Raw genomic sequence first — 13,197 nt, 5'->3', positions numbered from 1 at the left:
AGTAACAGATTATAGCCGTGTTAGAATATATAAGAAATGCTAGTTTACGTTGTATACACTGGATATAGCCGTCTCATTTTTTCAATTTTCCCTAACATTTAATCCCCATAAACTGGGCAATCAATTAATATATCTGCAAGAAAAGATGCAAAGAGGTTAACTATTTTATATGAAAATCATTAAATAGATTTTGGTCAACCCTATAAATATGTGGAATTTAAATAACAGTTAGCAAAGATAGATCATATTATTAAAAATCCACTCAAAATCCACCCATGTGACTTTGCTCTTATGTCATATATTTTGCTGCTTATTTTGAATTCCCCGCCCAACGGTCGACAAACAAGCTATGACTTGCTCATATGTCATATGGGATATGTTAGTATGTACACACAAATATAAATAAAATTACATTTGGGTACGTAAACCTTTGAGCATATTTTTATTATAGATAATAGATGTTAAATTCTGAATGTTCCACAATGTTAGAGACTGAGCTATCCCTTTTGATCTCAACGTACTGTTGTAAATAAAAAAGCTGGATATGACTAGATATGTTGAAGTAATAAAGATAAAATGTTATAATTATAGTTCGATCTGCTTGATTATTTGTGAATTATTATTTTTTGTTAAGAGTATTATTTTCAATGCTGAAGTTGGTGCTGATAATATGGGCTTGTAACTAACAGTTGTTCGAATTCCATATAGTGATTAATTAACATTAACAAGAAAGAGATATACTTCAAAAAGAGATATACTTCAACATATCTATTTACATTTTACCAAAAAAAAAGAAAAAAAAAGAAAGAGATATACATATATAAGAAGCTATGATGCTATATGCATAATAATTTGATTGAGTGGTGTCTTCATTACGACAGATGTAACTTTAATCTTCACGTAAATGTCTCGGGTCCATGCAAAATCTATCTTTCGTGTTGTCTTTTTACTACTTTACAAGGTTCTCTTCTCCTTTTCACTTTTCTTTTCTTCCCCCTTAAAAATATTAAAAATTTATACTCAAAAGAAAATATTATTCTTACGCTCCTTTAAAATTATTATTATTTTTAAAAAATAAAATAATTATTTTGGACACTCGTCAGAATTATTTAAGTTCTCTGAGATGCACAAACTCTCATGAAATGATAACAAAGGATACATGAGATTCCTCTTGAAATATACGTACGTTTTTGTACTCATCGTCAACGTCATAATCGTCAAGAGCTTTTGAAAAGTTGTTGCTTCATGGCTGTATGTTAATTTTTTTTATTATAAACGTCTATTCTCTTGATTTTACCTATATAGTTTCAATAGGTTTAACAAATTAAAATACATGAGCTCGAACAAGAGGATGAAATATATCCAAAGAGTACCATGTACCATATACTATTTCTAATTCAACTTTTATCAAAATGGTTAAATAGTTATAGTTCTCTCATGTATTTAATTACAAAAGTGTGAGAATCTTGTTACATCACCGTAACTATAATGTAATATTTCTCATGGAGTGAATAATTCTTTCTGCAAAAAGTGTGAGTTGTGTTACATCGTCAGAGCGCTTGAAACATTTAACTATTGTGTGCCTCATGTCTGTTCCTTTTTTTTTCCTTTGATTAAAAAATGAAGCGGGATTAGTAGCGCAGAATGCAAACTCGTAATTATGTAATAATTTCTGAAAGATCTTGTAAGTTCATATATTTTGACAGTTTCAATATATATTTGTGTATGTTTTGTGAAAATAAAGATCTTCGTTTTAATATATTTTTTAACTGGAAAAAAACATATCCAATATATTTTTTAACTGGATGACACAATAAATGTAACTGGATGCAGTACATGTACTACATGAGACCACAATATAGTTCGTCTACCTACATCGTGACAAATTATAAACAAAAGTTACTTACAAACGACTTTATATGCAGAGCAGACTGGAACTTTTGATTATATTCACATTCTGTAAGAAATAATTATCAGGGAAATAAACAAAAATGGTTTCTAAACACTAAACAATATAAAAATTTAATTTCATGAAAAAACTGTAAAAAATAATTTCGAAATAAGACATTAGGCTAATTTGAACAAAACAAAATTCAAACTACGAAAAGTTTTTATTGTTGCAAGAGTCAAAAAGACCCTTAAAATAGTATAAGGTTCTTTAGGATACTGTGCACTATTTTCAAATCTATATTCGACTATACGAATCTAGCTACGATATGATTGATCCTAGACCCCTTGATTAGTTATCATCAAACTGAGCGAATGCAAAGTTATATTGAAACATTGACATTTGAAAGTTTTCCATACTTTGACCTGAAAAAGATTTCCTTACAAAAAAAAAACTAAATTGGCAACGAGATAAGATAAAAAAAATATCCACACACATTGACCAAGAGAACCACTGATCCTCATCCACAACTCTTCCGACCACATTAACAATATCCACGCACACATTGACCAAGAGAGCCACCGTCACCTTCATAACTACCACGTCTCCACCGTCTCCTCTATAACCACCACCGCCTCCACTATAACCACCACCGCCTCCACTATAATATCCACTGCCATCTTACCACAGTGTCCACCACTGCTTCCATGGGACTAACCGCCACCGTTCATAGGTACCACCGCCTTGTTCATAGCTTCCATCGCTTCCATAGACGGTAGAGAAGACCGATAGATGTATGCTCGAGAATAAAGATGGAGAAGATGTTGGCAGGGAGAAAAGGGGCTATGGAGAATTTTGGATCGAGAATATTACGGTTCGTTTCCGAAATTCGATTTCTAGATCGAAAAAATGTCAAGAAATAAAAGGGGTTAGGATTACTTTTCTGATTTTGAAAATATAAAGTGATAAAATTATTTGTTTAAAAAAAACAAATGGAATTTACTCTTTCCTTTAGAATAGAAAGACTAACGAAAGAAATAAGAAGAAACTATATCATGCATTGTCTTAGTTAGGGGTTATCTTAGTCAATTTGCTATAAGAAAGTGTGTTATATATACAAGATGTCTTTTAGAGAAATTGACATCTTTAGAGAAATTGGAAACTAAACTTGTGTCTCCCAGCACAATTATCTCTAAAAAAATATTCAAAACACACATGAAAAATACTATTCATTAGTCTACCATAGCATATGCAAACCCCATGGGATGTTGGAATACACGGGGGACATAAACATCTGACAGATCTATCCAACAAAGCACCATACTACTCCACATTTGAAAAAACATTATTTTATATATTTAGTTATTTATAACGGCTACAAAAAAACTTAACATAATCAAAATAAAAGGGGGTCTATACAAAGAAAAAGCCAATAAAAATGGCAGCCATGTAGAACACTTTCTATCCACGTGGATGCCTCAACCACGAGTCGTGGTGGGACCCAGCGTTTGAAGGGTATCTCGTCACGTGAACTCCCCACGTGCCACTGACATCATCGTTCCTCTTGACCGGCGCCGTTTTGATCCACGTGTCGTAACAATCCGTCGTCGTTTCAGTCACGAGGGCTTCGAGGATTCCTCTCTCGATCTCCGCGACGATCCCTTCGCCTTCCTCCTCGAACGCTAACTCCGACTGAACCGCCGTCTCCGGGAAATCTCCGGCGACTAGAGAATCGATATCTTCGAGAACCAAACACTCGGCTAACGGAAACCTCTCGATTCTCCGACTCAATTCGTCGATCAGTTCTGATCCTTTGAGGCTCCTCCGAGATCGAATCGGGTAACGGCAAACCCACGGTTTCAGGTTAATCTGCGGCTTCAAGATATCGGCGAGGATCTCGTCAACTAGATGGAACAGTAGCTTTCGATTGCATCGGAGAGATAGACCTTCCGGCGAGTATCTAGGTCTACTCGACGTGATCGCGAAATGCTCGAGGAAGTAGAAGATCGATGGATCGAGTGGGTGTGAAGGAGAGAACCATTTGGCGTATGAGATTGGTGTTTCTCTGTCGATTCCGGTTCGTCTTAGGGTTCTTGTGATGTACTCTAACTCGCCGCCGGCGATTGGTGTTAGGGATGATGATGATTGGCTCTGAATACGAGGAAGCTCTGTTGATGCTCTGTTTCTCGATGATTGTGATGATGACGCATCCACTTGTAACTTTGACTGCAAATATATATTAAAATAAAAATTGAAACTTTAGAAAACAGTAAATGTCTAGAAAGGATGTGGAGAGGCTTTGATTACCGATTTGTGAGGTGATGAATCTTTCTTCTTGATGATGGTGTGAAGAGAGGGAACACTTTTGAAGCTGACGAGATCGTTAATTGAGAGAGAAGACTTGTCTCCTTGAGTAAGAAGAAGATTATTGCTTCTGTTGTTGTTGTTACTTGTTGCTGGTGATCTAACAAACGGCTCCTCCTGCATTGTCTGTGGAGGCTTCACTAGTCTCGACTTGAAGTTCTCCTGTTTCTTGCATTTCTTTACAGACTTGCTCTGTTTTTTGCATCCATGTGGCTCTTCTTGCACTGTTGGTAGCCTGGTCTTCTCTTGAGCCTTCACTGTTGACTCCATAGTCTTGGGAGGAACGTTATTTGTCTGAAGTGATGAGGCGGGTTTGGTTTTGGGGGTTTCCGTTTGTCCTTTTCTCGGGGATGATGTTTCATGTGTGGTGATGGTGATCTTAGAAGCTTTCTTGGGCTCATGGGTCTCTCTTGGTTGTTGCTCTTTGTTGGTGATATCAGTTCCCATTCTTCTTCTCCGGCTAACGTTCTCCTTCAACTGCATCACTATTTGTCTTGCGTAATCACGTGGGCTCCGGTTCTCTTTATCTTCGTGTATCTTCATCTCTTTGACCCTCGTGCACCTGACATTGTTAACACCAAGTTCTCTTTCAGACGACACGTTGTTGTTGTTGTCTCTGAGATGAAGTGAAGAACGTTGGTGTTCGTAACAGTTTACGTCGACTGATCTCCTTCCGAGCGAAATCTTCGGTGTCTCGGGAAGAGATCGTGTGCCTCCGTCGACAGAGTTTCTTTGGATAGAGTAATGTCTGTGTCTGTTGGTGTGTGAAGATCTTGCTGCTGTCTTGAGATCATTTAAGGAAGAAGAAGATGGAGTAGGAGATGATCTGTAATTTTCCGGAACAAGATCAAGACCCATGAGCCTAGCCACCAAAGTTGGTGTCTTCACACTGGGAGAGTATGATTCAGTGGCGGCCAGTGACGATGTTGATGATCTGATTTGTGGTTTGGTCTTGATTTTAATACCCATCTGCAAGTTATGATTAAGGTCATGAGTATTAGAAATAAAGGAGGAGGCTTTTGGGGAACCCAAGAAGATAACAAAACAGAGTGTTATTTAAAAAAAAATATATATATTAGTCACTTGCAGAGATATTTAAATTTCCATCTTTTCTGGTCGGTGAACATGGAGTTTCCTCCTCCTCCTCCATTGATTCCAAGCTGTTTCTCGGCGCATCAACGCCTGAAGTTGGATTTTTTAACAGAAAATCAAGCAATGAACTTAGAGACTAAGAGGTGAAGAGTGAAAAAAATGGTACCTTTGGGAAGATGAAGATGGTGGTGGTTAATGGGAAACTGTAAATGTTGTAAATCGAAAATGTTAAACACAGCACTCATGCATCCCGCCGCCGTTGCAGTATTGCCGGCTGGAGATGAAGACGGAGGTGGTGGCGGTGGCGTGTTGATGTCTTTCTTTGACTTGCTTGAAGGTTTCTTCTTCCCTCCGCCGAGCCAAGACCAATCTCTTCCCATTTTTGTTTTCTTTTCCGGTTAAACGAGTTGGCTCTGTTGGCTGTATATTGATTTTTTTTTGTGACTTGAGGAGGAAGGAGGAGGAGTGGGGGAAATAGTTTTTATATAAGCTTTATGTTAAAATAATGATATCACTGAGAGAGAAAGTGGATCCACGAGACCGTATAAACAAATAATACTATCTCTGTTTGTATTAGGGTGGGTGTCTCTCTCTTTCTCCAGCTATTTGTTTTTGGTTTCGTAGGCTTTTTAAACTTGGAACAAGTTCGTCAAATGTAAAATCAATTAATATTTTGAAAATCAAAATGATGAACAAATGGCTCTATGTGATTACAATAAGAATAATGTTTTTGGTTAGAAAAGGCAAAATAGTGGGGGCCTGCTGGCTTTGGCTTTAGCTCTGGCTTCTATGAAATATATACGCTTGGTATTCTTTCGATATCACACAATGTAACATACTCTGTGTATTTGTTTATATTTTTTTCAGTTTGATTGAGATTCTAAGATTTTAGTGTCTATGTACATCTGTTCGAAAAAGACATATCAAGCTATTTTCTTTTTTTTTGGTACTAATATCAAGCTATTTTCTTGAGGAAGAAGAAGCTTGTCCAATCGTGTGTAGCATTATACACTTATCTATTGTAAATTCAAGAAGAAATTATTGTTGTTTAGTTTTGGAGAAAGGGAGAAGCTTTCATGCATACTGTGTAAACTTTATAATTTGAAAGGGAAAGCCACATAACGTTTAAAGCAAAAAAAAAAAAAAAAAAAAAAAAAAATCCCACATAACGTCACTATACAAAGCATCTAAGAAGTAAGGTCGAATTGTTTCATAAAAAAAAAAGTATTATTCGATATCAGTTTTAATACTTTATGATGTACACAACATACTGAACTCGATACCATAATAAATTATATAATGAGCTTTAAAATATGTGGAACTACCACGAAAAAATTAAACCATTTTATTTATGGAAAATTATAAGTTCTTATGCACCATTCGCATAAATAATTATTTAATACAACATACTATTGTTTTAAAACAAACTTTTAGTTTCTATTTGGATATTATTCTTTTAAAAGTTTAACCTCGTCAGTTTGAAAAAAGATAGAACCATAAACTTATTTTTGTAGTCTTATTCTTGATTTGCTTTAACTATTTTATTCTGATTTTATTAAATTTCAATAGAGTTAAAAGTACATTTTATATAAAAAGTTTTTATTTATATAATATTTTATTTAATGATTATTTATTTTAAATATATATCTTATCACATATTTTAAATAGTCTATATTTAAATATATAAATTCTAATAAATTTTGGATTTTTCATTTTAGTAAAATATGTTAATTTGTAAGAATCATTTATTAACCTAATGAATTGATAAATTTAAACAAATTTTTAATTATATAACTATCAAAAAAAATTATTTGATTATTATTGTTTTTTCTCATCAACATAAACAAATTCTATTAAGATTTTGCTGACCAAACTAGGGACTCCGTAACCATATGGACAAAGTAAGGTTGTTGACTCCTCACATATCGTGCTAGATTATCTGCTTTGTGTATTGATGCTTTAGCTCAAGAAATGTGAAACTCTTTGTCTGTCTTTGTATTTTTTTCATGTTGCAAAAGCATACCATTTTTCAGATTTCAAAACTATCTTGACAAGCTGAAAATAATATATTGCAAAAATCATATGAAATTATCTGAGATATTTCATATTTTTCATGTCCCAAATGAGGGCTTCAATTTGTGTATGTAAGGTTGATAGGCAGCCTCTTTTATTTCTTGCTAGTTTATTTGTTGATGTACACTTACAATTAATTTTAATAAGATGTATATATTTGTACAAAATATAATATACAAATTGGTGTAAGAATTATATTTGTAATTATGTTTTTTATTCATGTGATATATGTGTATATATATATATATTATTTTAATGATGACATATGAATTATTAGTTTTTAATATATTTCAATACAAAAATAAATATTTATATATAAAATTTACATTAATGGTGATGTAGGAGTTAATAGTCATTACTACATTAAACTTTGCGAATATTAATTTTTATAAAAAAAATTGTATATTTCGCAGTTACATTGATGACATGTCACATTTTTCAAAAATTATGTCATTTTTCTTTTATTGAGATGCCTTCGTAAATAGTGGTTAGGAGATAGCAAAATTTTAAAATGTTTATTAATGATTAGATGCTATGATCTATTAAAAGAAGATGTTATGATCTATATATACCCACTACAAGAAAACGTGCCCATAACAACGAACATTTACGACGAAAATATTTCGTCGTAAATTTACATGGTGTTTACAACGAAATTACGCGGAATCTTACTTTCGTCGTAAACGCCATGTAAATTTACGACGAATAGATTTCGTCGTAAACTCCATGTAAGTTTACGACGAATGTACGTGGAATGAGAAATACGTCGTAATCATTACATCGACATTACAACGAAGCATGTTACCGTTATATTTAGGTGAAAACGTGTATTCAATGTGCTTTAACTTACCTAATTTCGTCGTAAAGTCGTTGTAAATAATATGTTAAAACCATGTAAAATCCATGTAAAATATTCCTTGTAAAATCGTTGTTATATTTCAACTACCCAACTCGAAAATTTCTCTATATATATGTCATTTCCCACAACTCTCTTCCTCACAACACACAAACGGGAGAAAAAAAAATCAGAAAAAAAAAAGATTTCAAAAAAAAATCTAAGAAAAAAATGGCCGGTGGCGGTAGTATTTACGAGTTACGGAGTTGGATGTATTTGCACAAAGATTCCGACGGGAGGGTGACGAACGCATTTCTGAGCGGGCTAGAGACATTCATGCACCAGGCGGGCTGTACACCGATCACACAGGAAAGCGGTAAGATGTTCTGCCCCTGTCGGAAATGCAAGAATTCAAAATTTGCACGTAGTGAAACTGTATGGAGGCATTTAGTAAACAGAGGATTTACACCACAGTACTACATTTGGTATCAACATGGAGAGGGTTATGGGGGCCGGGAAATGAAGCTAGTAGTAGTAATAATAATTTTGAGGATGGTCATCATAGTGAAGAACCGAATCATTTGCATAATGAATATAATTATCATCAAGATCATGAGCAGATGGTAGATCATGATAGGGTTCAAGATATGATTAGTGATGCATTTTTAGAAACAACTACAACAATAGCTGATGGAACTGGAAATGTAGAAGAACCTAATTTGGATGCAAAAAGGTTTTATGAAATGCTAGATGCTGCAAATCAACCAATATACACTGGTTGTAGAGAAGGTCTCTCTAAATTGTCTCTCGAACTTCCGGGATAAACTGGTTAGCTGCTATCAAAATTACACCTCGTGGACGCATTGTCGCTGGAGAAGAACCGCCCTTGCAAGAAGAAGACGCTATCAATGAAGTTGAGGTACCAGAACAACCAACTGATGAAATCCTTTTGATCGACCCGCAAAACTTTCAATATGAAGATATTCCCGAAGATGCGACAGATGAAGCACGTGAAGACGAGTTCGAGAGAAGCGACGATGATGATTGTAATGATAGTGTTGAGAACGAAAACGATTTAGAGTGATGTAATATTGATGAGAACGAAAACAATTTAGAGTGATGTAATATATGTCTCAGATGTTGTATTTCTCTATTGTAACGTATGTTTAAAGAAATATTGTTTTTTTACCATCCTAATGTATGTGTAACAAATGTTGTTTTATATAATATGTATTTGTGTTAATTTTAAAAAAATTATTTAGAGTTTTAGGGTTTTAGACTTTAAGTTGGAGAAAGAGCACAAAGTAGTAGAGAAGAGATATGATGTTAGATGATATGTGACTTTGGGGTTTAGGGATTTCATTCTCGGTGTTTAGGGTTAAGCGTTGTAAAATCGTCGTAAATGGTTATCTATTCCACGTAATTTCGTCGTAAATAGAAAAACGCGGGCCTGGTAACTTCGTCGTAAACGTGGGCCTTGTAAATTCGTCGTAAACCGATGTTTCGACGTAATTTCGTCGTAAATCGAAAAACGCAGGCCTGGTAACTTCATCGTAAATGAAAAAACGCGGGCCTGGTAACTTCGTCGTAATATTACGTCGCGTTTACGACGAAACATTTTCTATATATTGGGTCGCCGAGACGAGGCTGCCTCGTCCATTCCTCCCAAACTCCTCTCCTCTCCCTCTAAGGTACATTCTCTTTCCTCCTTTTTTTTTAAGTTAGTTTAGGTTATTAATTAGTTAGGTAATTAGTTTAGGTGATTATTTAGATAATTAGTTTAGGTGATTAGTTAGATGACGGAATCCTATAGTTTAGGTGATTAGTTAGGTAACAGAATAATTTTTTAATTATGTCGTCATAATTGATTAAATTTATTTAAATTTTTTTTAGATGACTCCTAGAAGGAAACCAGCAGCACCTACTTATGCCAAGTTGTTTGGCGATGGTTCCGGTACATCTTCTTCTGGTCCATCGTCTTCCGATGCAGTTCCAGACTCTCAGACTTCTCAGAGAGTTTTTTCGAGTCCTCCTCTTCCACCGCAGATGCCTCCACCTCCTCCTCCAGCGGCTGCACCTGAGCCTGTCCCAGAAGGTGCAGTTCATCCGGATTTGCGGGTGCCTTCATATGCTCCCTTCGCGAGATATACGGTGGAGGATTTGCTTGCCCAGCCTGGACGGGAGGGTTTGGATGTTCTAGACCCCGATAGACCTCGAGGAACTTATTGGTAAGTTATTAATTTTTATTACTTTAAAATTTAATTAATTTTTATTTTGTAACGGTTAAATTGTTTTTTGTCAGGTTTGGGGCTAACAACCGTGTTAGCCGGAGCGTTTCGGCGACGATTAAGGGTTACTACGACGGGGCATACCCGAACTGGAGCAAGACACCAAATCACGTTAAGATCACGTGGTTTAAATGTTTTGCGGTAAGATTTTTAAATTTAATTAAATTTTCACTTTTAAATATATATATATATTTTTAATATTTATTATTAATTGTAATTTTTTTCAAAATTTTTATGTTTCAGCAAAAGTGGCATTGGTCTTTGGGAATCACCGAGAGGGTGAAGGCGGAATTCGTTGCAAAGGCAAAGATACGCCTCTGCAACACAGTCTCTGATTGGAAGGACAAGTGGGAGATCTACGGGTATGAGGGAAAGCCCACTGAGCTCACGACGGATGTGTGGGATGGCCTCATCGCCTATTGGGAGCACCCCTCTTCGATCAAAAAGGCCAATTCGTGCTCGACTTCTCGAAGGACGAAGGATAAAGATGGTCATTTGCCCATGCTTCACAGAACCGGACAAAAACCTCATGCAGGAGTCCGTCTAGAAGCTGTAAGTTTTTTTTTAAATATATATTTTAAAATATTCAATTAATATAATTTATAATATTTAATTTAATTTTTTTTTTGTAGTTCGAGAAGACGGGAGTCTTACCTTCTCTGTCTGACCTATTCAAGATGACTCACGCCACATCCGACGGAGTTTTTGTGGATCCTGCATCTGAGAAACTCTTCCGAACAGTGGCTGGTCGGATTGAAGAACGGGAGACGCAACTAACCCAGGAGTCTCCCGATGGATTACCAGTCACATTGTCCACCGAAGAGGTCGACAAAATCTTCGAAGAGGTAACTTAAAATTTTTGTTTACATTATTTTAAATATTTTAACATAATTAACTATATTAATATATGTTTTGATTTTATAGGTGGCTCCTAAAAAGAAGGGACGGATAGTCGGTATAGGCTCTATTAACGAAGTTGCAAGGGCAACTTCGTCATACACTTCGAGACGGGATGAAGAGACTGCTCAGATGAAGGCTCAAATGGATAGCCAGAAGGCTCAAATGGATAGCCAGAAGGCTCAAATGGATAGCCAGCAGGTTCGTTTAGACTCTCTTGAGGATTTGCTAGACGTGATGGCCGTGGGAAACCCGGTTATGCAGAGAATGTTGAGTGAGAGACGAGCCGCTCTTGGAATGCCACCACGAGATCCCCAAGAGTCCGATCCAACCCGTCAACAGCCGAGCAACCCCACCAACTACTTCGACAATATGTAGTTTTTTTTTATTTTTCTGTTTGTATTATGAATTTAAATATTATTGTATGACTTTTTAAAATATGTTTTCCAATTTCATATTTCATTTTAAAATTTAAATTATTTTAAATTCTGAATATTAAATATAAATTAAAATCTATTATATACTAATTAATAATAATATAATAAGAAACGATGTAAACTCCTCGTAAACATTACATGGAGTTTACATCGAATATTTACGAGTGATTAACATCGAAATATTTACGACGGTTTTACATCGAAATGTTTACGAGTGATTTACAACGAAAGTATTTATGTGTGCTTTACATCGAAATAATTACGTGGGCTTTACAACGAAGACTTACGTGGCGTTTACGACGAATTCTTTCTCTGCGCTTTACGAGGAATATATTTCGTCGTAAACGTAACGAGTCGTTTACGACGAAACCTCCGTTACGACGGACGTTTAACGACGAATTAACGTCGAAATTAACAACGAAACGTCTTTCGACGTTAATTCGTCGTAACACCCCGTTTACGACGAATTTACAACGAATACTGCCCTAGTAAAAAATATGTTTTCTTGTAGTGACCTGCTAAAACCTATTGTTGAAGTTTGATGTTATACCAGTGTCAAAAGCGATAATGAATCAAAAAAATAAAGGATTTTTCCATAGTTACTGTTAACAGAAGATATATTATATATTTTTTACAAGGTATTTTTCTGCATCATGTGCAGAAAATAAAAATTTAAAATTTAAATAATATTTAAGCATACAATTTAATTAATTTTTAGATTTTATTATCTGCTTACAATTTAATTTTTAATTTAAATTTAATTATATGTAAAAATTAATATAAAATTAATATTTTAATAAAATTTGTAGTTAATAATAAGTATGTATTTTAAATTATAATATTGGAAAGAGTTTTTATCTATTCTTTTGGTTAAAATATATAAAATCAAATTCTTCAGAATTAAAAGAAAATTTTGTTAGGTATATAATTATTAAAGCCTAATACTAAATAATATTTTAAAATTTTGAAGATATTAGCCTAATACTAAATAATATTTTAAAATTTTGAAGATATTAGAAAGAAACTATTAGTATTAGGATTAGAACATTACAATTTTTTTAAAAATGCATAAAATTTTGAACAAATGTTTTAGTAATGAAAAATATATAATTATAAAAATAGAGTTAAATAATATTTTGAAAATTATAATTTATAATTATATTTCTGGTTCTACTATTATATTATTTATTTTTATATTAATGATGATTTATGAGTTGTTACCATATTTTAAAAAACTTACCAAAAATTTAAATCAACATAAAATTTAAATGTGTTTGTCACAGACTTGCAATGAACAACAAGCCATGTTATCATGCATTATTA

At 34.2% G+C, this 13,197-nt stretch overlaps 1 protein-coding gene across 3 annotated transcripts; it reads right to left on the bottom strand.

The window, feature by feature from the left end:
* Positions 1-3,221: 3,221 nt before the first annotated feature.
* Positions 3,222-5,842, bottom strand: LOC111210069 (peptidyl-prolyl cis-trans isomerase CYP95). 3 transcript variants are annotated; one of them, XM_022710375.2, is made up of 4 exons: positions 5,511-5,842; positions 5,340-5,434; positions 4,196-5,221; positions 3,222-4,114 (listed from the first exon to the last, which is right to left on the bottom strand). In XM_022710375.2, exons 1-4 carry the CDS (start codon positions 5,722-5,724, stop codon positions 3,350-3,352), a joined length of 2,100 nt encoding a protein of 699 aa, XP_022566096.1. In that variant the 5' UTR covers positions 5,725-5,842; the 3' UTR covers positions 3,222-3,349. The 3 variants fall into 3 exon arrangements, with proteins under 3 accessions (XP_022566096.1, XP_048607578.1, XP_022566097.1); XM_048751621.1 differs by lacking the exon at positions 5,340-5,434 and having other exon boundaries at positions 5,511-5,643; XM_022710376.2 differs by lacking the exon at positions 5,511-5,842 and having other exon boundaries at positions 5,336-5,410.
* Positions 5,843-13,197: the final 7,355 nt, after the last annotated feature.

The sequence above is a fragment of the Brassica napus genome, chromosome C3, assembly GCF_020379485.1.
Source record: "Brassica napus cultivar Da-Ae chromosome C3, Da-Ae, whole genome shotgun sequence".
In the NCBI taxonomy this organism is placed as follows: Eukaryota; Viridiplantae; Streptophyta; class Magnoliopsida; order Brassicales; family Brassicaceae; genus Brassica; species Brassica napus.
The sequence above is the reverse complement of the archived record's forward strand: the minus strand, read 5'-3'. Positions and strand labels throughout refer to the sequence as shown.